At 43.5% G+C, this 26,447-nt stretch overlaps 1 protein-coding gene across 3 annotated transcripts in view; it reads left to right on the forward strand.

Moving 5' to 3' along the window:
• The window catches only part of TTC38 (tetratricopeptide repeat domain 38), a 549,973-nt gene that overhangs the window by 515,164 nt on the left and 8,362 nt on the right, over positions 1–26,447 (forward strand). For 2 of the 3 annotated variants that reach the window (XM_069628191.1, XM_069628192.1), the window contains one exon: positions 12,426–12,499. The exons of the other annotated variant lie outside the window; for it this stretch is intronic. In XM_069628191.1, coding sequence (XP_069484292.1) covers positions 12,426–12,499 — 74 coding nt within the window. The remainder of the gene's footprint in view (positions 1–12,425; positions 12,500–26,447) is intronic. 3 annotated transcript variants of the gene reach the window in all.

Raw genomic sequence — 26,447 nt, forward strand, 5'->3', positions numbered from 1 at the left:
AACTGTGATGCTTGTAAGTAATCTCTACATTCATTATATTTTAAATACAAGGTAGGACTTTTATTGTGAAACAGTGCTTCAAACGACAGCAGGACACATGTCTCCAAATGTACCATTATATTGTAAAGTCCAGCCAACTCGGCAGAGTTAACAAACATTTTAAATTACCTTAAACGCAAGCTGGCAAGACCCATAGCCTAAACCACACCCACAAAGGTTATATTGGGCTGGAACTCCTGATCCATTGCTCAATTTTACTCTTGAAGTGTTGGGTATTTTGAACAATTGCACAAACAGCAATGATGTAAACAGTATATACCACTTCATTTGTTATAAAATTGTGCAGCTAGGAGGAATGCTGTTGCTTCACACACATGAATGTTTAGGGTCACCTGTCACCCTTATCCATTATTCCACCGTGAGAATGCACAGCCAAGATTCCAAGAACCTTCTCAAACTGCCTTTCCTCTGCTGAGATGTTTATGCCCAGGCAGAGTTAATACATTTCACTTGTGATTTTGCCAAATATTAATGGTGCAATGGTGCTCCAGCCCAAGTGATTGGAGGTACTTAGGCTGCAGCCGGTAACTTGCCTTATTTCCATTTTGCCCCCTGCTAACACCAGAGCTATAACCATGAGAAAGGGGTTGAGTTAGTTACATTCAACATTTTTATAAGATGTGCCTGTACCACTGGCATATATTTCTTTCATATGTAAACTTTACCATTTGACAAGACCGGATGTAGAAATGTAGTTATGTTGCATTAATATCACAGACCAGTCTAGGCGCTTGTCATAGAGTGACAGCAGGCAATTTGTCAGAGAAACCAGATATTGGCATTGAAACCAAAATTCCTTATTTCAACCTTCTCTCACTTGCCAGTTGGCAGACAGCTTATGTTCTTATCACTTCCTCAAAAAAGATTGTTTTCTGACGTAACCGAAAGCCATTGGTAGAAGTGTACAGAAAAAAGTAGTGGAACTGTGGTCTTGGCAGGGAGAGGGTAGGCGAAAGCATAGTGCAACATGTAGCAAAGTGCTGCAGCCACGGCATTGCAATAGTCTAAGTGACCAGTAACTAAGGCTCCTATCACAACTTTATACTTGCACAAGGACATAAATGGACAAATCCTCTGTATAGAATGGTGAATATGGTTGTAAAAAGTACAGGAATTGTGAACATAAATAAATAAAATTAGTGGGGCACCACTCACGACTTTTCCCACTCACTTCGATCACTGTCGAAAGTAGACAATTAGCCGTAACAATTAGCTCTAGTGCACTCAACTCTAGAACACACTGCCTTCTGCAAATCTTGGGCAGCAGAGATCTGAAAACAATATTTTAACTAACATAACATAAAAGGTGAAAGGCTTGAAATAATATAGAGCAAGCAATAACTTTCTAATCCCTGCAACCTTAAAAACATCCTTATAAGGTTATGGGGACAAAATGAGAGCAAAGGGGTGTAGTTTGGTCAACACTGACAGTTTGTCGAATGGGCGGAATCTGGTGAAGGTGCAGAGCCTGGCAGAGGTGGGGTAAAGTTGTGGGGGGAGGGAGGCACATGCACTTATTTTGGCCTAGGGCAGCAGAAAGCCTAAATACGCCACTGCACAAGCACCCATCTTTAAAACTTCATCTTTGTACTCTCCTTCCCTGATTCTCCTCTAATCTCTCTTCACAAAAAGGGATGTGTTTTTATGTAAGCCTTGCTGCCACAGTTGTCCCTTTCATGGCACTGTAAATAACAGTTCAGCCCTCCTTAGGCGCCTTTGTTTGTCAGGCCCACAAGTCAGGCTTCTGTTTTCATAAATCCTGTATTGCCTGCAGCTGCAGGCAATAAGGCTTAAATGCAGAAACAAAATATTGGACTGGATAAGTTATTTTATTCTAATGACACCATTTGGTTCACCTTGTAAAGAAAAGGCTACAGCCTCCACTGGACTTCATGGTATCTCAAATCACGGGTACCAACAGGATGGGTTTACTAGTCTTCTGAGCAGCAAGAATCTAAAGTCCTTAAATGATTCTTAGCTTCATTTGACTCTGTGGAAAATAATAATAATAATTCACTCTCTCTTCCCATCATCTCAGACAATGCTACCTCAGTGGACATGTGAGTTTCTGTCACGAAGAGGACATGAATCCTGCATCAGCCAGACAAAATTCTCAGGGCTTTTATATGTGGTTTTGCTCTTGACATTGAGGGACATATTTCAGGGTGAGAAAGGTCAGTTTGCATTAAGGCCATCATTTGGGTCCTTTGCAAATCAGTCTCAATAGAAGGACCATCAAACATTATAACGAAGAGAAAGCTCCTGGCACTCAATAGTCTCAAAAGTCCTAGCCCCACTCCCAGCAGTTTTTGGGGAGGTTTTCATTAATTCATTAACTCACAGTCTGGGATGTTTGTGTCGCTTACACTTGTTTTCTAAACAAGCCCTGTTTGTCGTTTTCCTCTTCACCTTCCCCATGGGATCCTCTTTCAGAGATTGCCGGCTGCCGCCATCCAGATCTGGGCGACCATGGGAATAATGCCACTAAGCTGAAGCCCCATGTTCCTCCCGCTGGTCTTATGTTTGTAAACTGGGGAGACAAGGAGTTTCTTCTAGTCCTGATCTGGGGACTATCTTACTAACAACCAAACCCCTTTACTCTCCTCGCACCCTGTAATTATCTCATTCCTTGAACGCTCCTCTGTTTCCCTGTGCAACACTATACTGTTCCTTACTCTGAACTGTCCGCTCCTCATAGCTTTGTATTGTGCTGGTACCCCCGTACTCTCCACTGCACTGGTACACCAGCCGTGTTGCATACCTGGGTTTATATCCTTCTCTGCCTCGCCTTCCCAAGCTCTTTCTTCTCACTGTAAACTTTTCTACTAGCTCAACCACAGCCTGGTCTGTCACCTCAACCTCCAACAGATATTTCTCCCTGCTTTCCTTTTCCTTATCTTGTATGACCTTTTCCTTATCTTTTGTGAACTTGTCCTTGAGGTTACTCGCTACTTTGTCTTGTTCTCTTACCTGCTCCTGTGGGAAACTCCTCCTTCTTCTGTGCTCTTTACCCCTTTCGCCTGTTCTCTCATCCACTTCTATTGTTCTCTCACCCCTTTTCTTGCTGTTCTCTCACACTTTCCTCCTGTAGCTCCCTCACCAACTCTGCCTGGTAGGCTCTCACCACTGCCCTCTGTTGCTCTGACCAGCCCCACAAATTTTGTACCACCTTCTCCTATTGTTCTCTCACCACCTTCTCCTTTTCTCTCACCTGCTTCCTCCAGTTCATTAACCACCCGTACGATACTTCACCTGCTCTCCGCCCTTGGCTTCATCTCCACTTTACTCCCTTTTTCCCAATCTGTTCTCCTGTCCTCCTAGTGACCTCATCTCCTCTCCTCCAAGCCACCATCTCTTCCTTAGGTCCAGTCCCCTATGCTCCTCCTCTTTGGCCTCTTCCAAACCAGCTGCTTCCTTTCCACTCCTCTCGTATCAAACAGGAGCCTTCTCGGTCCCTCCTCTTTCATCAGACTCCTTCAACCCTCTGTGCAGGCCGGCACTCTATATAGGTGCTATGCCCATCCCTGTAGAAAACCCACTAATGGGTTCTGGTGTGTCTATTTAGTGGCTTCTAGTTGGATTGACCTGTTTGTGTGGATGTGCTGTTTGTAGCTGAATCAGTGGCCCTGCCTCCTCCGATCATGGATCTGCGGCCCACGTCATTATGAATGCTGGTCGCTATCATGGATTCTCATTGGATACAAGAATGTGGACTGGTTGCTCCTGTGTCCTGAAGCGTTCTGTTTCTCCCTGTTCACTGTCAGTACTCAGTAGAGACACAGGATTCATCCCACGGAAGTCAACCATGATTCCGCTCCCATCTCGCTCACTTCCCAAGAAGTGCCTTGTGCCGTGAAGCTGCAGTCATATTTATAGTTATAATAATTTGGATCTAAAGGGAGACAAAGATATGGAAAGCTTTGTCCCTCAGATATTATCTTTGCAAGAGGCTTTCCTCTATTTCTGGCTTAGCATGGTGTTCGTACAGGACCATTGGTCTCATACATTGTTACAGATGTTTCTGTTTCTGTATGCCTGCCTTAGAATGTGGCTCCTTCTTCATAGGAAATGGACTTTGAATTTCACCCAATTTGGTTTCTCGTAAATAGTTTAAAAATAAATGCAATTGTAGTCTTCGCTAAAGAACCTTAAACTCAGACTCTCTTCAGTATACACATTTACAATGGGTTAGTGGAATTGGGTAATCTCGGAGGTCATTTGTTTGTTTGCCAGATACCTGGCTAAGATATAGAATATCTTGGCAGACAACCCAAATACACTTATCTCTGTATTACACAAAAGAGATGCACAAGCAGCTAAAGACACACCTTTTTTTCTAAATGTTCTCCCCGCTGTCCCTTTTTGCCAAAGTAACCCACAAACTGTGGAAGAATTTGGAGTGCACCATTATTATTTTGGGTTTTCAGGTGGGCCAGCAGAATGAGAGCCTCCTTGTTTCTTCTACCCAGCTATATAATTTCTATGGAATACTGCACACATGTATGATTTCTGCAGTCATGAAGGCATACTTTCTCAACCTATTAAAGGGCACATTGCCACAGCCTACTGTAAGGAAGACATGGCATCAAACAGTAAGAATTGACCACAGTTCAAGTGTGTTTATTGAACTTCAAGCAGGTTTAGAAAATGCCTATCTAATTGTAAATCTAAAGATGGGAGCAATCTACGACCATCAAATAATAATAACGCAGTCCTAGTCAAGTCTTTCGCCATCAAAGGGCCTATACTAATAAACCTATTGCCAATCCTTACTTCTAAATACAAATAATTTTGCAAACAATGTTATGTAAAAGACAAGCGTTCAAGAAATGATATGTCAGGATATTCAAGCCGTTGGTCTCTCTTCCCCACGTTTTTTTGGCATGGGAGAAGGCGGCACCCTGAAGCTTAGGACACTCTCTGGCTTTTCTACCACGAGGATGCAGTTCAGATATCAATATCAGGGCCTTCTGTGCCAAAGTCTCTTTATCATTCATAGGGCCTCATTACACGGATGGCGCTAAGGGATTACCGGCACCGGTAATCAGTAATCTCTTAGCGCCATACTACGAGGTCCCTCAGTGGGTCCCGTCCTTAACATGTGGCCAGACCACACGTTAAGGAAGGGACCCGCTGAGAGACTTCAGGGCAAATAAATGTACCGCTATTAGCGGTATCGTTATTTGCTCCTTCCCCATTTCCATTGAGCCCTATGGGGGCTCAAATGGGAATGGGGAAGGGCCTTGGTGAATGGGGAATTACCGCCCTGCCAACCTTGGAATGGGGCGGTAATTTCCCCATTCACCAAGGCGGAATCGGTAAAATACTGGCAGCAACCATGGCGCTAATAGCGCCATGGTTACCGCCGTCCGTGTAATGAGGCCCATAGTCTCTTGCTTCAGAAGACCTGATACAAAAAATAAATATTCAACAGTTCCTTTCTCCTCAGGATTCTTATGTACAACGTCCTGGGTAGTTTCGATGCACCCTGGATCCCCCTCCACTGGGCTCAGGTCCACTTTAAACACAAAACCTTCAATTGATCCCCCACTGCCATGCTCGGAACAAATTCACATACTTTTCCAAACGTTCTCTATTTCCTCAAAATCGAAGACTTTCAACTGTGCGCTGGATTTAGCTTGACCCGTCGTATGACCACTTCGATTCACATTTATTCGTTCACTTTCAAATGATCTCCCTCTGCCGGGCTCGTATCAAATGTGTCTACTTTTGTCACTCCTCAGCTGGGTACCGTTACAGAGACCTTTGATTGAGCACCCACGAGGTGCCGGACCACGCTGTCAAAGGTATTGGAGCTCGTTTCAAAGTTCAACCACTCATCAGCAGTTTAATTTCACTTGCGCCTCTTATCACACGTGTTCTAACAATGTTTGTTCCAGCACTTGCCATACAATGTTGCTGCTTGCAACCTTGTCTTCAACACAGACCGGTCTTGTATCGGTCTCCCCAACTCACTGGCTGTGTTGATTTCACTGAAGCTGCTTTGTTCTTGGATCCAAGGTCGGAACCATGGCAGCTGCTGATTCTTCCCGCCTTGATTCTTGACGTGAAAGGGCCCCAGGTACCTCTGACACACAATACAGGATTCTTCAGGTTGGTTTCCTGGTCTTACGCTTTCTATTCTCGAGGTCTCATGAAAGTAATGGTTCCTTGTCAAAAAGGTCAAGGGAACTTCCCTCCTTGTGATCCCCTTTCTGTTTCACCATTTTTCGTCTCTTGCTAAACTGCCATCTTGGAACTGCTGTTTCCTCGTGTGCTTTGCCTCGCTCAGAGTGTGCTCTCGTGCTCCGCCTTTTATCCGTGTGGGGAAGTGTAATGGAAGTCAGGTGTGTGTGATGGTCAGTAATTGCCTGACCTCTCCTGACCCTTGTATTGGTACAAGTCCGGTATATGGCTCGGGTGCTAGTCTGTTTTCCCCCATCGCTGGATGTCCTTGAGAAAGTGTTTTTGCTGTAAAAGGGTGGGGTTGAGTTCCTAAATACCATACCTGGTAGGATGGTGTAAAGGTGTTACAGGGAAGGGGATACTGCCTCTCACCATCCGTTGTCCCCCTCACCCAGGTGATCATCCCAACCTGGTCCACCCCCTGGAACTTGATTCGAAAGCTATGGCCGTGTCCTGGCCACCTGGATGACAGATCCCCTGGGACTAGTGGGTGAGACACCTTCAGGTTTCTCAAACTACCTTGGCAGCTCACCGGGTTTAAGCCTAGGTAGGTTATGCTGGGCAGGGACTAGCCCATTGGGTTACTTGTGCAACCCTTACCCTGGCACCTTTCAGTATGAGATCCATTCCCTGTGACCTCTCCCACTTCTCTGCACTAGGCACCATTTGTGGAGGCATTCATGAGACCCACTACACCCTCTGCCGCTTCTTCAGCTCCCATTCCTCAACTTCTTTGCTTGACATGGATGAGGTACCGGGGGAATAAGCTCATCCCTGAGAACATTGTAAGATTGTTTGGGTAAGGTTTGTTTACATAATTATCCCTTTGAGTATCATCTTGTACAAGGATCACACAAACATATGACTTCAACTGTCATCAAGGGGTAGTTTCTCAATGTTTTCATGGGCATGTAGCCACAGCCAACTCCGACAAACCCTCTTATTTCCACTCAGGTAGGGTGCACAGGGGAGGGCCTGGTCGCTTTGGTTACTGCAACTCTTATCATGGCATTTTAGGGTACCAGTTTGGTTCCCTTTGTGGCACCTCCCACTGGTCTGCTGCAGACATAATTGGTGGCTACATCTGTGAGTCTCATGCCACATCTCCCCCCTGAAGATACTATATTCTATTACTCTTCATCCCCCTTCATCACAATTTCCGAATGTTCCAGTTGTTAACCCCAATGGGGTATTAACTACCTATTGTACTTCTAAAGAGCTGCATATAGACAATCAGTTTGCAAAACATGGTCAGAACATACCTTGCTTTTGGATCCTGATTTATGGTCCACCATGATCCACCCACCCACACACACACACCAACACGCTATCACAAAAAAATGTTTTCCCCTTTATATCACCCCATCCCTATATCTGTTGCATTTCACCCGCTTTCTCATCCTCTTTATCTTCTCACTACTGCTTTTCCTCTGCAGACTAAAGTCTGGATTCCCTGGGCGGGGTCGAAATACACCAACCTCAAGACAAGCAAGGTTCTCTGAGACCACTACAGTAGTAATTTGGTGGAGTATAAAAAATATCTTGTAACATTACATAGCAGGAGCACCAAACACTGGGGCCTATTCATTGAATTGACTGATTTACACCCCTCACTCTTGGGAACCTAAAAACAAATTGATACAGTAGATCTTTTCAGAGATGTTGAGAGAATTTCAAATACCCTCCTTATAAATCATTGGGGGCGAGGTGGTCCGGGGTGGCAAGACAATGTTTTTCTCCTCCAAAGGACACAGTCTCCTACACATTATTTCCTCATCCCCTTGAGCCCTAAGTTGTTCACAAATTCAAGAGGAATCCCAACTGCAGTATGACTTCAGTGCGATCTTACTGGCCTAAAACTGGATTTAGTTATCAAATATTCTTAGTTTTTTTCTCAGGATCACCCCATTTCTTCTTCCCCTAAGGAAGGATCATATAGTTCATCACTGGGACTATGTTCCAACTTTTCCTTCAATCATAGAGTTGGCGTCCTGCTACCTGAGAATCTGGCGTATGCCCATCCCTACCTCTCATAGAAGCATGTACATCTTCAAGGTGGAAAGATGACAAATGCACCCACACGCAGCACAGGAGCAAGCCGATCGCTAGATGCCTCACTCAATTACATGCTGGCTTTTGTCCCCAATCTAGTGAGATCAGGGGTTACAGGTAGAATTGTCTTGTTTCTACCTTTCAGCCATTGGCATCTATCTGAAATCTAATTCTGAAGTTTTTCTCTCAGCAACCTGGTTGTCAAGTGGCCTCTGGAAGACTGCGATTCATGTTTTCCCCACTTAAAGTCTCTCATCCAGTTTGGGATTTAAATGTTGTTTTGGCAACAGTGGCTCACAAGCCTTTTAAACAGATACCTTCACTCGACTTAAAGTTGGTTTCCTTAAAGGCAGCCTATTTGGTGGGAGTTATGTCAGCCAGACACATCAATAAGATAATGTTTCTGCTCACGTTATTCCAAAGGAGAGCGACTGCTGCTCACTCTAAATGCTTGCAGAACTCTGAAATGTGGTCTACATTGTAACAAGGACTTAGTTTGTCTAGCTGATTTAGCGGTCTCAGTGCCGGCAAGCAAGGCAAAAATGCAGGCACGTTGGATCATCGCCTGCAGTTTGAAATATTACGAGGTTAAGAATTTGACCTCATTTCAAGGCTTTCATGTTCGCCGAGTGTCAGCCAAGTCGGCTTATTCAATCTTCAACGTCATGTCCCCTTTGATGTTGTTTGTAGAACAGCCACATGGACCTCTCCCTGCTCCTTTTGCAAACACTATTCTTTGGTCTCAGGCCTGAGATGATGCCCAGTTCAGGCAAACCACCCTTAAAGATGTGTTTGCTTGAGAAAATATGCAAGGGTGGCTTGCTCTGTGTGCTGGTAAAGTTCTGCCTGCGCCCAGGGCTCCATTATGTGTCACCATAGGTGTTGCTAGGAGTGGGCGGGGGGCTGATGTGGCTATAGCCCCAGGCCTTTTGGTTGTAGCCCTGGATAGCAGCTCAGGGTTTGCAACCAAAAAGGCTAGCTAGCCCCCAGTCCCGACAGTTGAAAAATGAGCGTAGCCCCGGAACTTTTCCAGACCTATTAACACCCCTGCCTCAGTCACATTTCTGAAAGTATTGAGGAAGGATAAGGGAACAGTGGGGGTATGAAATGCCCATGCATTAGGTACCCAAATGGGATATAGGGAGGATTTCCCAATGTCTATGCCTCTCTCCAACCTCCCATGTCAGACCACCTCCCAGGGTGAGCAGCTCCGGGGAAAGATCACCAGCATATGCCTGACAGCCTTGCTATGAGCAATATTTCCTCCATTTATGCAGCCTTTACAAAATAGCACTGACCCTCTCTTAGACACAGTCCTTCAGAACATGCATTTGCTGCTATACTACCAGAGTGGAGCCAGTATACAGGGGGATATTACAGACAATGTTTTGAAAACTTGCTCACTAGTAAGCCTTGAGACCATCCATGAACCTGGAGACAGTCAGTAGGCAGAGCTGTGCATCGCTACACATATTCCGTCCTGACATCAAAAGCATAGACCAAGGCTTTAGACCTTTGGTCTGTGTTATTGGTGGCGAGTGACATGAAACCCGTGGGCATAAGAGGGGAATCGAGAGCCCTGAACAATCCCGCCAGCTGCAGAGGGTAGGGAAATTGCTCTACCAGTCCACTGCCTCATTAGAGGAGGCATAACTGTATAAAAGAGAAAAGGGAGAACAGATGTTAGCATACTAGGGACAGTAGTCGACGTGAGGGAGCTGCCTTACAAGAGCCAAAGAAAAGAAGACACTAAAGACTGCTGATGCCTCCTACTCAGCTTATGGGGGCACTGTTATCTTCAGGAGGAGAAAGAGCATTAACTTCCTGGGGGCTGTAAAGGTCCTGAGCAGGCTCTCAAATGAAGGACACTTTTTACAAGCTTGCTGAAAGTTTTTCTCAGTTTCTGGCAGGAGCCAGAAAGTAGAAACCAGAGCTAACTGAGGCTTACGACCAGAAGGATGACCCTTGTCTGATTTGTGATGATAACTTCAACCTGACAACTCTGGCAAGGGGGACAGATTCCTGGTAGCAACATTAATGCTAGTACTGCCCAGCGACTGTATCTCTCCAGCCCTGAAATCTCTCCACTGGCTCCCGCAAGGATGCCTGCAAGGATCAAGTTCAAGACCCTCTGCATCGTCCACAAGTCTTTCTGGGGCCGGTGCCCGCACTACTTCCAACTCTCTTTTCCTTCCTTCTCAAGCCCTTCGCTCAGCCACCTCCAACTCTCTGAGGGTCAGATGCTTCTCCAGGCAGAGAGTGGGGAGTAGATCGCGCACCTCTGCAGGTGCCTCCATCTGAAATGGCCTGCTTGCCCCTCTCTAACTTGAGCCTGACCACCTGAAGTTCCGGAAGCAACTCAAGACCTTCCTCTTCTCCTTTGCTTTCTCTCTCACCCTCCACTGCTGACCTACCTTTCTGCATTGCCGACTCGTTGCTTGGCTACCCTCAGAGTCTCACTGGGTACCAAGCTCCTCCATGATCAATCAACCATGCACTGCATCTGGGCCTACCACACACTTAGGGGATGCAACTGTAACCCCTACAGTCTGCTACCTCCTTGCACTTACCCATAGCCGCGCTGCCCCTTGCTGCACTTACTCAGCACACTTCCCCCTTCTCTCTCACTGGCATTTCCCCCTCTCTCTTCCCCCTGTACTTTGCATTGACGCACTTACACGATCTGAATGACACATGACCTAGTAAGATTGTTTGTCTTGTCCTCCCTCTATCTTCCTTCCCTTGTCTTGTCGCGCCTAGAAACACTTGTGCACAGGTATGTTATAAACAAATTATCTTATCATATCTTATCATACCTTGGCCAGCAAAGGGTGGGAGGGGGGGTAGAGGGATGACATTCCTGCTTTTAAGGTATCGCCTAAGGCAAGGGTCAGAATTAAGTTCTTTCTGGCAAACATATGTCGTACAGTAGGTCCAGGGACCAGAGTGTGGCAATTTCTGAACCAAGCAGAAACTACAGAAAAGCAAAGAGGTGTGTTAGATGCGATATTTCTTTGTCCATGTGTCTATGCTGAAGTGAGAGAGATGGCTGCTAGATCCCAGAGACATTTGGCAATGGGGATAAAGCACCCTATATAGAGGGATCCAGGACAAGAACACTAATTTTTCTTTAATAGACCTGGGCCTCTCCTTTTTTGTCTCTCCATCCTAACACGTTGAGCTTAGTTAATCCCTTCTTATTTTCAAAGAAGGCCCAGCAACCTACCTAGTACTTTTAGTCTATAATAAAAGCATTGAACTACCTTTTACAGGTCTTTTGGTCTCTGTCACACTGCAAGAAATGCTCTGCTCACTGTACATAAGGTTTGCAAATGCAAGGGACTGTATGAAGGGGCACATGAACCACCAAATCAAAGTTCCTTACTGTGAGTAATTTGTGTTTGTGACATCATTCTGTACCTTTACATGTCCAAGTCCCCTTGTATACCATTATTTTTATAATTATTAGTATTACAAGAATTTGTATTACTATCAGCATTTATTATGATAATATATCCCAGACAATAATTAAAATACAGTTTTAACTCCTTTCGACAACAAAACAGCGAAAGGGGAGCAGTTCAAGTGTTTAGTATAGTTCTTTTCTTATCCAGTGGTCGATAGAGGCAGGAGCAGTTCGGAGCGGTGGTCCTACTTTTTTAAATTTTCTTTTTAGGATTTACTGTTCCTATACTTTTATTATAAAAAGAAATCGTTCCGGAATGGTTAACTTTTAAAATAAAAGTGTAGGAAGAAGTTGAAGCTTGCACTCCAGTGCGCTGCAATGAGCATTCCCTTAAACAGTGGGGGTGTTTGTTTGGGGGTTTGGATTACGCATGGGAGGGGGTTTGTGGGGGTCGGGGGCAGGCCAGCAGGGAACATAGTTGCATTATTTCTTTTTGTACACTTCGATCACTGTTCTTATCAAAAACCAACTCCTGCTGGATGGAAAAAACAGCTTAGGGTGATTGAATAGGATCTGCACTCTTTTACCTCTTCATTGATGCATTTAGAGAAGTACACTAAGTTGATTTATTGTTCTTTTATTTATTGTTCTACATGTGGTACGACTCATAGTACTGTTCAATTAAACCAATAAATTACATGTATCAACATTTTATTTCTAGAGAGACCTCTTCAACCAGTTACTTATTCATTGTGCTATGAACAGTGAATTAAGTTCCCATCAGAAGCTAGCAAGGTACGTACAAGAAAAGCATTGACAAAGCCAATATTTTTTAGCGATGTATTGGAATTCTCTAAGTATTTGTCTTGCATGCCCAGTTTTTAACATAATTTGCTACCTGTTTCCATCACATGCATGGTGTGTACCATCATATTCGGGTATTGACACGATATAGGGCCTCATTACACGGTAGGCGGTAACCATGGCGCTATTAGCACCATGGTTGCCGCCGGTATTTTACTGTGTCCGCCTTGGTGGATGGCGGAATTACTGCCCTACTCCAAGATGAGCGGGGGTGGTAATTCCCCATTCACCAAGGCACTTCCCCATTCCCATTTTTGCCCCCATAGGGCTCAATGGGAATGGGGAAGGCGCTAATTACGGTACCGCAAATTGCAGTACCGTAATTAGCACCAAGGTCCCTTTGCGGCACCCTACTTTAACGGCTGGTAAAACCAGCCGTTAAGGGCGGGTCCAGCAAAGTGAACTTGTAGTAAGGCGGTAAGGGTTTACCGGTACCAGTAAACCCTTACCGCGTACCGTGTAATGAGGCCCATAGTCTGGTGCTCCCATTACATGGGATGTATTGCAACCATACTGTTTGCGAGGTATTGCCATCAAAGCCCAGTTACCCAAACGACTCCAGTTTTTATGATCTAAAGCTCAGATGTTCCTAGCTTTTGGCAAGGATTGTTCTCATTCACCAGGTATTCGCACCATTGCTATCGGAACCCCTGTTATTCAAACTGTTTGCCAAGAATATCACCAGCTGCTGCCAAATTCCATTATTTCCAGTTATCATACTAGTGCCAGATTCCAGTATGGCTAGTTAGTGCAGGCCATATTTTGAGATTAGCATGGAAAGGCCAAGTTCTATTGTGTCCGGCCAGTATCCCTTCCCTCCTTCAGCCACTGACTGGCTGCAACAAGGATGTGTTTCTCTAGTTGGCCTCTTCCTCGCCCCAGTACCGAACTGGGGTTTCTTGGGGAATGTTTTAAGTGAAGAACAGGAAAAGGAATGACAATAGCCTATAAAGACTTGAGGGCTAGAGGGTTTGTTATGGAAAGGAAATGGGGGATACCATGTCTCACCTAAGGTTGTCTCCTCACCACTCCCCAAGTCTCCTCCACCCAGGTGATCCTCCCTCGCATATCCAGCCCCGTGGTCAGGATCCAAGAGCGATGGCCTATCCCTGGCCACCTGAGAGGAGGATATAGGGGGAAACGAAGTGAGGGCGCCCTCAGGTTCCTCACACACCGTGAAGGTGGGTGGGGCCATTGGAGTGCAGGGAGGCTGGGGAACCCGTTCTCTGTGCCCAGGCCTTCATAACAGTTGACAGCCAGGTCGGGAAAGTGGACAGGGCAGGGGTAGCACCACAGAGACCGTGGAGAGAAGCAATGCAGGGTCCCTCACCACTGCTTTCAGTGTGCAAAGCACAAGTTTTACATGGCTTCCCTTGCCTGTGCCCTGGATGAGCTGATGTATCTTGTCAGCTTTGACTGTTCTAGCCTTGGCCCAGGTTTCGGACAGACCGAGAATACAGCATCTATTACTGACTGGATAATTTCACTACAGGAAGGGAAAGCAACCCAAAGCCTGTTATCCTGTTGTTAACATTCCTTATGCTTCTCTACTCCATCCAGGTCTTGTAGAAGCTGAATTTCTCCTTTAAATACCTTCATGCCTACTGCACTCACTGTCTCACAAACTACTCTGTCCCACTCACCCCACCTAACAGGTATCGGCGATACAGATATTCTATATCCCTCCTCCTGGACTTCTCTTCATTCCGTTCCTGTTTTCTCCTCTTTTGAATATTACTCTCCTTCTGCGATGATATTGGCTCTCCTCTGCCTTCAAATTTCTCTTTCTTTCTCTTTGGCGACATCGGTCTTTATCGTTTTCTTTTTTTTTATGTTTTATTGTATTTGGTTATAAAAGAAACCTTTTACAGAACAAATGAGTGATAACATACACTCAATTGTATAGATTAATATAAAATGACAATTTGCTGATACATTGATTAATTCATGAAGATTTACTCTTTTAATAATTCAAGTTTTCCCAGGAATCTAAGTATAGCTAAAACAATTGATAGCTGTTTGCCCGTCATTATACGCTGCCAAAGAATTTCTGTTTCAACAAATGCCAAGTTATTCACAAAACAATACGTAAGGACATGAGGGCTAGATAATGCATGACCAGATGCTTATGGTTTTCCATTTCAGTAGGATTGTTGCAGAAATGATAAAAGGATAACACCTTTGGTAATTGATTTCGGATACAGATCATTTCTTTAGTCTGTAATAGGTTAAATCTCACCCGCTTGAAATTATTATAGTAGTTTGCATTTGGAAACTTGATTAAATAAGGAGGTAGAGTTACCTCCCTTTTCTGCTCCATCCCCAGATGAGTAGTGTGATGAATCAAGGGATTCAGTCACTTCCCCCAAGGGGGGAGCCCCTTCCTGTGAGGCTAGGGAGGTCAGCCCGCTATGCAACATTCGCCCTAGGGGTGGCGTTAAGCGGCACCTCACAGGGAGAGACTCCCCTCTTGGGGATAAGGACTCCCTTTGCCATAAGGAACTCCCTTCTCATTATCCCCCAAAACCTAGTGTAACTTCATTAACTGACAGACAACTAAACTCCTCTTAAGTTTATTATTGTAATATAATACTAGAAGAGCAGTGCCATCCTGATACTGTGAAGCGAAAGAACATAAGAGTAATGAAGAGTGTTTGTCTGTCAAATACTTATACGAAGAAGCCAACAGGAGACATAGTGAACATGACCTCAACACAAAGGAAGGCCTTTCATAAAAAAGAGGAGGGTCAAGAGAATAAGGAAGTGAGACCCAGGAGTTTCAAACCGGCCCGATCGAGGAGGATGGGAAACCGAGGGAGACACTGCCTTGCTGTGGAGTTGGGTGAAATGAGAAGCCTGGGATTGTTAACATTATTAGAAATCATACTACTCTCTGTAGTAGACACCATTATCCATATTAGACTGTCACCTTTGTGTGCATTTGCAATATGCTTTTGCACTTTTGCCATTTGAAATAGAATGACACTTGCAACATATCTGAAGTGCCATGTAGTGTTTTAGAGACACGATATGATATGCTATGTAGCTATGTTCGCATTAGATATAGCGCTTAGGCTGAGAGAGAAAATGCATTTCTATGCACTACACACACAGTCATATTTGAAATGCCATGGAAAGCCATATAGAATAACACACATTGTTATGCTTTGTAGAGACACATTTAGAGACTGTCATGTATGTATGTATGTATGTATGATTGAGTATGCACCTATAATGAGTTTTCCATTTAGTAAGTGCTTGCATTGCGAGAGAAATGTTAAACGCAAGGAAGCATTTAACACGAGGCCTGAAAGCCATTTCTCATGGAGACACACACAAGTTGGTTCGCACTGGCCCAGTGCGAAGAAATGTTATGGTTAAACACTGAACCAGGAATTTGTTATGGAACACACAGATATCATGGACCCTTGTCCGAGAAGGGAGCCTAATCAGCTTGGCTTTTAATGCAGAGTGATGCCTACAGTGGAGAGAATGGGTATGAACAGTGAAATACAGTAAATAGATGGTGTCTTTCACCACACACAGAATGACCATGAAAGAAAGATATGATGTTCCAATGTCACTTTGACACTCTTTGACACAGGACATGCCGTGCAAGAACACGCATGCAAACAGGAGACAGGCAGGCATTTTGCTATACACCGAAAGAGACAATCATAGAATACAATTAATTATAGCTTATGATGCGTCATTATGGGACACTATAACCAGTAGGGCTGGAGAGAAAGGACAGAGGAAGTGGTTGCAGGGAGCTAGTTTGAGAGAGACTGCATGAGGAGTCTGCACGAGAGATCGAGAGTTGGCCAGAGAGATCGAGAGAGCCAGAGAGTTGCAGAAGTTGGCTGGAGTTGTTGGCTGGAGAGATGGTGCAGTGCTAGATGCGAGGGGAAAGGTGTCTTGATGCAGCAGCCTGATGACGCTCTGATGAGATCGAGAGCTTGGGAGTTCGAGTGACCAGATCTTGAGAGGCAGACACTGACTGACCTGGCACATGCAGAATGGGAAGTATGGTTGTGGCCTAGGCTTAAATTGATTGATAAGAACAGACACACACACACACACACAAAGAGCTTTGGGTGAAGGGGAACTAGACAGGGATTGTCTAGAGCGTGGATGGTGTGGATTGAAGGTGTGGATTTACCCACGAAGGTGATGGATGCTAGCGCTTGCATTAGATTGCATTAGAACCACACATTAGACATTTGCAGCACAGGCTTACATTAGGAACCTGAAAGGCCTATAGATACTGCATAGTAGCTTTGCACCAGAAGTATAAAAGGTGCAAATTAGACATAGCATTAGAACTGCCTGCATTGTCATGCACTATGCTTACCTGTGTGTATATAAATAAATGTATCCCATTGTTATAAATTGAATCGATTCTTTGTGTTTTCTTTGTGTCTTAGTGTTATTTGTTATTGCGCACGGTAGTAAGATAGGTGTATGTTATTTGGCGTAATCTAGGAGTATATAGTGCACATGGGGCCTGATACGAATACAGCCAAAGGGGGTGTATAGTGATCCACACCCCCAATAGGAGATTGTCAAAGATTGTCTGAAGACCGAAGAGCGTGCTTGCCCAGGGGGGGGGCAACACGACGGTTAGGGGTATGGTTTTTCAGACTGACATTGCCTGTCCAAAAGCAGCTTCAGAGAAGGGACAGCAGTCCTCTGCCCGACCAGCAGAGCAGAAGCAATCCATACTAGTCCCAGGAGGGATGCTCGAGAAGGGCCAGTGAAGAGCCCAATCGTTAGCTTTCAGAGTAGGCGATATGCCAATAACAGACCCAAGGAGGTCTGTTCATTGGTAGAGACCCCAAACAAGGAACCAGAGAATCATCCTGACTGACCACGGAGGAGAGAAAAAGAACGGTGACACAGTGACGCAGAACCCTTCAATATAGGTACAGGAGAAAGTGGGAGACCTGGGGTGCGAGGCATAAAAAGTGAAGATCACTCAGGGCCCCTGCATCATCATCCCAGTGATTGGCAAAGTGTCAGAAGACTGTGAGAAGAATAAAAGTAAGAAAGGCACTTTGTCTACACATCTTGAGAAGAAGTGTTTGTAGAAACTATGGGACCAGATAGATAAGGGCCTGGGAAGACCCATTGAGAAAACTGAGCGAGCTATTACAAGGAACAGCAAGAGACTATTTGAAAATATCATAGTGAAGAGACTTGTGTTGAGAAGCATCCCCCATGAGAAGGGAGTCATTCTCCAGGTCTTTTGTTAAGTATTAGTAATGGTAGGGTCGCTTGACAGACTATTAAGTTTGGACTTCACATCTGACGACGAGTGCCCTATTTAGTTTTGTTAGATAGGGCATCTCATAGACTGGGATTAGTGAGGCGTTTTCTTTATTATTTTAATAAAAGCAAGTCGCACATGACACCTTATAGTCCGTCACCTCCTTCTGACCTACCACAGTATATAGAGTGTACTTCTGCATTGCAGTGCATGTGTCTATCCAATCTTTACAAATCACTGCCAGTTTCACTGTACTCGTTCTGAATCCAAATTTCATTGGATTGATCTAAAAACCAATATCAATGCCATACATTTTGTTGTGTAGGCGTTAACCGGATTGCCTGGAGTTTCTGCAGAAAGACTAATAAAAAGAGAGTCGGATGGAGGTTTTAAAAGTTTATAATAAAAAAGTAATTGCTTCCATGCAACTCGACCTTTCAAGGATTGGAAACCTAATTTGAAGTGCATTACTGTTAAGGGAACACAATTCGGCATGGACAACGCTTGCCTCAAAATAATCCAAGTTTTCAAAAATCTTTTGTGGCATAATTTCCAAGCCGTGGATGAGTTCAGGTATGACTTTTCCCACGTAATATTTAATATTCAATCATGGGAATTATGGAAAATCTTCCATGTTTCTTATTAATTTTAACCAATTGAGCTGATAACATTAGTACTTTCCATTTTAGGTAGTCAATTACATACACTTTAATAGGACGTGCAGTTAATTGGAAGCCCAAATTGGTGAGATTTGTCATTATTTCAAGTTTCAGATTATCAATCATCCATGTAAATTTGGGATTATTTTACAAATGTGCAAAATTTAGGATTTTTGTCTTAGCTGGATTTATTTTCAAGAGGTTTTCACCCATATAGATACCGAAGGCATTGATTAAGAGCTGTAAACCGACTTGAGTACAGTCTAAAAGTCTAACTTCTTATTACTCGTTCAGTCTGGTGTTTTCTATCAATCATGGATTCCTTCTTTTTGCCCCAGCTCCCCACCCCTGTGTCTCATCTTTCTGGTTCCTCTCTTGATATCTTCTAAAAATACTTTGGACTCTTCTACTTCTGATAAGATGGGGGTGCCACACATGTGATATCAACTTAGGTTTTGAAGTTCTTAATTTTAGCGCTTCATGCCAGATTTCCCCTACTTCTCACTTCTGTAACGCAAGGGTTACTGTTATCCAATTTAAAGATAACCAAAGTATTGACCCAGATGGATGAAGAGCTGAGGTAACCCTGTTGGAATTCGCACAGAAATATGTGTAAAGACAGATTAGCTTGCTGAGCTATTTCAGTGTTTGATACAAGAAACAAAACCTCAATTTTTTTACCATGTCAAAGAATTGTTTTAAAAAGTTTAATAAAATGGGGAAAGTGATGGATGGCACTTTTAGTTATTCTCTCAATAGTTAAGTTACCATTTTCTTCCTTGTCTGAATACTGTGTGCTCAGTGCTCTCATATATCAGCCACTCTCACACCACCAGCATTTAAATGTAGTTGGGTGCATTCAATCATTTGCAGCATTTCTAAAGAACAGCATAAATACACGTTCAGTTTTTAAGTTATTTTTTGGGAAGTGTCTGTGCTTGTAACAACAGTGCTACACCTACTTACACTATAGGCTGTTATGATCCATTGGAAGCACCTTGTTTGGTTTTAGGTTATGTAGTTACAGGATTCAAGAGTTCATAGTTCAGAAAAATGAATTTCACTTCAGAATATCCAGCACGCATCCCTCTGACAAGAGCAATGTTCTTTCCTATTGACAGTAGAATGCACTGTCACATAGTGCCTAGATTACTTACCAATGATCAGCATTACTCCTACTCTTCCTCAGCACACTCCTTACTAATGATGTGGATCTAACCTCCTAGATGGGGATCCCTTCTGCACACTCTCTCACTCATCTACTTATTCACACAGTTTTGTTTTTAAAACACCCTTTTTTCCAGTTGCACCTCATAAGACTCCTAAATATCACAATTCACCTAGGACCGTCTAAGTTAGCTCCCAGAAAAGGACTTTTGATTTGAAAGAGTTAACTGATTGGAGAGCCCATGTCGCTGTAAGCCCTTCCATTCAAACTCCACCATGACATCATCAGGCTCTGAGAAGAGTAAACCCTGCATAAGCCTAGAATAAACTGAGATGAAAGTGGCCAAATCCTTCAGAAAGGACCTTCTGCTGTCTGCTTCAGCAATGGAATGCAACTGTTTCTCAATCATAATGGGACAGTCAAAATCCCTTCTGCCAAATCCAACCTGGTCTTGATTGCACCTAAAAATGCAGAATGGCATGCAGTCTGTCCACTGGCTACTGCAAGCTAGGACATCAATCCATCCACATCTTACAAATCTGAGAACCAGTAACACAACTATGAAAGCAAAACATTCCTTGCAGAAACAAGCAGATGCAAACATGGAATCCTAAACCTCTGGTGAAACTTGCAGAAACCCTCTTGAAAAGGCACAATTCCTAGAAACTCAGGGATACATCCGACCTGCACGTTGTCCACCGTGGTGGTAGGTTGCTAGAGAGAGTTACATTGGTGAGGCTGGGAAGTGGGATGATAACCCTGAGGTCTGGGGTTGGCCACACACTAAATGATGCAGACCCCTGAGGAGGTATACAGGGAAACACTCTGTCCCTCTACCCCTTTTCCAGCCTGGTTTTCAGGGCCACTAGCCAAACCCTAAAGGTGAACGGTGAGACCGACCCGGGCAGAGTAGAATGACCAACCTCGGAGAAAGAGGAACTCTAGTACAGATTGCATTCTGCATCATCGCCACAAGCTCAGCTGCAACGAAAACCATGAACAACACCAAAAAGAATCCCAGGAAGGTGAACACTACATGGGCCAGTATAGGAGAACCATAGCAGAATCATGGACCCCCCTCTTTTTTTCTTTGGAACTTAAGCTTTTTATTGCCATTATAACAGTAACATATAGCAGGTTTGATAGTAATTCCTTATTTTCAGTATATGCATTATCATACAAATATATGAGATTTCAAAGTCAAGTGCCTTCTGTAGAAAGAAGCATCTCTAAAGTCTGAACATTATTTTCCTAAGCATGGGTAGCGAAAGAAGATATAATTTCACAGCAGTAGAAGATCATACATGAATTATGTTCACAATATAAGGCATTTTTTTCTGTTTTGTCCTGTCATGTAGGTGGTACTAGTCTATCCTTTGTTTCAGTGGTATCCTTTTATGTCATATTCTTTTAATTGACATATATTGTATGTATGGTCGGACTGGGGCATACAATTGGCTCGGGGCATTCATAAAAATGTGTCCCAAATAGCAAATTGTTCCTTTTGTGACATATACCTACATAAGAGTATTCAATATGAATGAATGTCTAAACATATTAAATATATCAAATATACCATGGCTGTTTGGAGTTCTAAAACTATTATAAGTATTATGTTTTTTAAATGTGCCTACATTAATCGTGTTAGTATAATGAGCAACTCCATCAACTGAGAAAGGGAGAAGGGATCTTAACAGGAGAGAGTAGATCGGGCTACCAGTAGTCTTCATTTAAGTACATATAGTTTTGAGTAGGAGATTTTCAAAAGGGGAGAATTTCAGGTATTAATATAAGTGGAAAAATTATGACATATTTCCACGAATATCTGTTTCAAATCTTGCAGGCTATAAATACATTTTTCATATGATGCTACTTTTGGTATATTGGAAAGCCAATCGGGTATTTATGCTCCACGGAGTTTCCACATTTCCGCAAAACGATTGTTTTTCATAATTGTAATCACGTATAGCCATCTTTTCTGATAGGTCTTACTGTGAATGTGCTAGTGACACCAAAATGATTGTAATTTCTGACATTGCCATAAGATATGTCACATATCCACAGCCCATGTTTCTCATGTCCAACATAAATTGATACTTGACAATCCTGATTTAAATAATGTCATGGTTGTCCAGTACCAATGACGTAACAATTTATATTGAGCAAATTCCTTCCTTCTGACTGTGGAAGGTTATGTACAAGTGGTTAGCTGTAAGTGGAATGACCTAATTAATTTCCCACTTTAGTGCTTGAACGAATTTGTCCCAGTAAATTGTATCTCTAAGCTTTCAGTAGCCAATTGAGGTGACTTTTTTTCGAGTATCCCACTGTATAATTAGTTTAGCCAGTGTTGAGCGTTTAACCTTTTTTGCCTTTGGATTGTTTTATTGCAGTTTTTAGACAGATTTTCAGCTGCGTGCATCTCCAAAAGTGATGCTGTTGTAGGTTAACACAGATAGATAATTATGTGAATGAAAGAAATTCATGATTTTCGACAGCATTTCAGATCGGAGACGGCACTTCTCTTGATCTGGGATGACCTAAAGACCAACGCAGATTCCAACGCAAACTCTGCACTGATATTACTTGACCTCTCTGCAGTGTTCGACACAGTCAACCACGACATCCTAATCGGAATACTAGAAGAAACAGGGATCACCGACACAGTACTGACCTGGATTAAGTCTATCATATCTGAATGAACAGAAACAGTCTGGATAAAACCATTCAAATCAGCGACACAAAACACCACCTGCAGAGTACCCCAAGTATCCTTCCTGTCCCCACTCCTCTTCAACATCTACTTGACCCCACTAATCAACCTTATCAAAAGGCCTGGCCTCACCTGCTGCAACTATGCAGATGACAACCAAATCATCTACAAAATCGAAGATGTACAAGAGGATAACACTACGCTAGTAGACTGTCTGAAAGAACTCTACAATTGGAGGAACAGAAACAGCCTCAAACTCAAACCAGGCAAGACAGAAATCATGATCATATCCAAAAACCAAGAAAACAACCAATGCTTCCCCTGGCCAGCAGAACTAGGAACAGCGCCCAATGCCGTCTAAAACAGTCAAACACCTCGGAATCCTAATGGACAACGTGCTAACACTTGAACTGCAAGTATATGCAATACTCAAGAAATGCTTTTTCCACCTACACACCATCAAAAAGATCATACTGTTTCTCTCCTTTACGCACAAAAGACTAGCCATCATTTCCCTTGTTATATCCAGTATAGACTACGCCAATAGTTTATACCTCGGAATGCCAGACTATCTACTGAAGAAACTGCAATGTATACAGAACGCAGCGGCCAGACTCCTCCTTAAACTATAATGAAGAGAGCACATCACTCCCGCACTAAAGATGCTACACTGGCTGCCAGTAAAAAAATGAATTGCATTCAAAACAATGTGCATAACACACAGAGCAATCCCCGGCCAAGGAGCAGAATTTCTACAAAAGAAAATCACTATTTACCAACCCGCCATAACACTCAGCTCCAGCAAAGACATACCCCTGGAACAAAAACAGTACACAGAGACTCCCTCCCAAAAGAAATTCTTAACCCGAAGGACCATCTAAAATTCTGAAAAATGCAAAAAAAACCTGGCTGTTCAACTCAGAACCAGATGAAAATGAATGAACAACGCCCACACCCCTCAGAATGAACACACAACCCACACGACAGAGGATTAAAGTGTACCACGACAAGTGCAGGGATCTGGAGAGACCTTCGGAGTGGGAGGGAGACCTGGGTTCCCAAAGAGAGCCCAAAAAGAGTCTAAAGAGGAAAACGGGAGCGTCCCAGGTTCAGCCACAGACAGAAGGTCACGGGGACCAGGTAGATCGAGAGCATAGAGAAAAGGTCCCACTGCCCCCCTCCCCGCCACCAGACACACCCACGTAGGGGCTGAGGAAAGAGGTAGCAGGGGTGCACCAGCCTAGGCCAAAGGGCAAAACGGATACAGAAATATACCACCCAGGACAAGGAGGGGTAGGGGGGCGGAGGAGGCATATCATCTAGACAAGCCATGCAGGCAACCCTCAACCGCACACAGAATAAAGGGGAAAGACACTGCCACCCTCCCCCCCCAGAGCACCACAATACGAGGCACTAGCATGGAGGCGTATCACAGGTGGTCAGAGCATAGGAGGTACGATGGAGGGCCACCACTAAACCAAACCTCACTAACTATCTCATTCCTCTGCTTACACCTCTCAAATTCTGAAACCCAACACAACCATACCAGTACTGCACAACAAACCGCACACAATTCTCACACCACAACAACGAAACAAACCACACATAGCCTTGCACAACAGCACACGACAGCTACCGACTGGAAAAAAACACCACCCACGCTCAGCGAACAGTATAAACCGAACTGAGGCTGCCAACAGCACATCACAGCCCTCCTGAGCCTTTTCCCGCTAGGTCCTACTAACTTACCCTACCCGGTTGCTTTGCAGATCTGCCAGAGCGCCAGGAGACCACTCCGGTGGTTAAAGTGCGCGGTATAAATATCCTTTAACATAACATCTATTCAATAACTCATATGGTCCAATCCTCCCACCAAAAGGACTTCCTTCAATTATTTAGTTCAGTATTATGCCATAATCGAGCTTCTGCATGTATATAAGGACCATTGTGCAGAAGTGTTTGGGCTCTTGTACAGCCATAAAAGTTGCAGGCTAAGATTGGGTTACCATTACTAGACAGAGGGACATTGTAAACTTGAAAGTTCCTAATATTTTAATTAGAAAAAACATTTTCAGTATGTAGCCAGGTAGGTTTCATATCATAATTGGGCGACGTTACATTAAATTATGATACATTGATTATTCAATGTATAATTACAATATATAATTCAATATTTACCAGGTTACATCTGACTGAACGTGCACCAGCATAATGTTTATGTATATGTAGTCTGGGGTTAATTGATTACCAAATAAACATTGTTTTTGCTTTATTAACCATTGTCAACAAAGTCTGATTTGGTACTAATGGGTGCATGTTAAAAATATAATCCAATTTTGGGGCTATTACCATTTTGACTGTATGAGTCTTTACCAATAAAGATAGCTTTAGGGATTTCCATTTGGACATATCTTGTAATATTCCTAACCATACAGTTTTTACATTTGTCACAAGAGTATCATATAGGCTTCTCTTCAATACTATGCCTAAGTGTTTCATTCTGTGTGGCATCGTGAGGAAGGGTAAAGCAGAGCAGGAATACACGCTTTGGTAATTACTCTCTAGAGGGGAAGTGCCTCACATTTCAACCACTTCAATTTATATCCTGTAAAAATGAAGAAATCAATGGTTGAAAGGATTTCTCAAGAGTGAAGAATATCAAACAAAATGTCACCAACTTATAACATTATTTAAGTATTTCCTATATTCGTTAGGGCACCTGTGATATCAGTATTGTAGCGCACAGCTAGGGAGAGTAGTTTGATCGCAAACAAAAATAATGTGGGGAGCAGGCCGGCAGCTCAAGTTATCGGCCGAGCGAAGCGAGGGTGGATAACGAGGTCTCTGGTCTGTTATCCCCGTACCAGCACCTGGAATGGGGGATGAAGGCCATTAGCACCCTGGGTTACCAAATCGGTAACACGGGGGCTAAAAAATAAAAGGATTTTTCTTCCCATAACGGGACGCGCGTGGCGTCCTGCTGTAGGAAGGAAAATCCTTTTCCAAGATGGCCACCATGGCGGCCTGCGGGAAGCAAAAGGAAGGAGCGGATGCTGCTGCCGAAATAAGGTAAGCAGGGGGTGGGGGGATACAATTATTTTTTTTTTAATGGGATGGGGGAACATGGCGGCAGGGGAAGCCGGCCGTCAGGTGGCTTGGAATGCGGGCTTTTACCAGCAGTTTAAGCCTGTGTTCCTAGCCATCTGATTGGCTGGCTCCCCCCACCCAGGTGCTAATGGAGATTGATGTAGCAATTTGGTTTTGCTTATGAATGACTCGCTCAAACCAGATCTGGATAGAATACGAAATAAATACCCCCGCTCAACCATGTTAAATGCATTTTCAGCATCTTACAACAGGGTGAGCATGTGCATATACAAGTCTTTTTCTTGCCATTTAAGTGCAATAGCTCTCTCATATTACCTCTGGCAGCTCTTACTTTTACAAACGCCTCTTGGGAGTTATGGAATGGTGTTGGTAAAACTTGTTGTAATCTACCTTTCAGTTTCTTTGCATAAAGCTTCACGTCTACGTTTAATAATGACACCAGCCTAAAATGTTCACAACTGCTTGGCTCTCTGTCGTACTTGGGAAGAACTGTTCACAGTTTTGTTAAACTCTGCCACAAATGTTTATTTCTTTTTTACATTTTCATTACCCTCTATTAATAAAGGGGCAACCAGCTCCTCACAGATGTTATAATATTCTCAAGGCAAACCATTATCTTCAGGAGATTTTGTGGTAGCCATAGTTTTTATTGCTGCCCTAATTTCTTGTTCAGTTATGGGGCCATTAAGGAGCTCAGTTTGCTCTAGTGATAATTTGGGAATATGAAAATGGCCTAAACACGTTTTTCCTTCATTCACATCGTTCAGGAAAGCCAACGATTACAGATTAGCATAGAAGTACATAAATATTTCATGTATGTCCGATGGGTGAGTGACAGTGGCGCCATCTCAGTTTCTCATAGAGGAATTTGTTTGGTGGCTTCAGGTCATTTTATTTTAAAGGCTAATATCCTCAAATGTTTACTTCTGTCTAGGTTTCTGTAAAGACAATTCAGCTCTTTT

The sequence above is a fragment of the Ambystoma mexicanum genome, chromosome 12 (assembly GCF_040938575.1).
Source record: "Ambystoma mexicanum isolate Mex_15411 chromosome 12, UKY_AmexF1_1, whole genome shotgun sequence".
NCBI classification, from domain to species: domain Eukaryota; kingdom Metazoa; phylum Chordata; class Amphibia; order Caudata; family Ambystomatidae; genus Ambystoma; species Ambystoma mexicanum.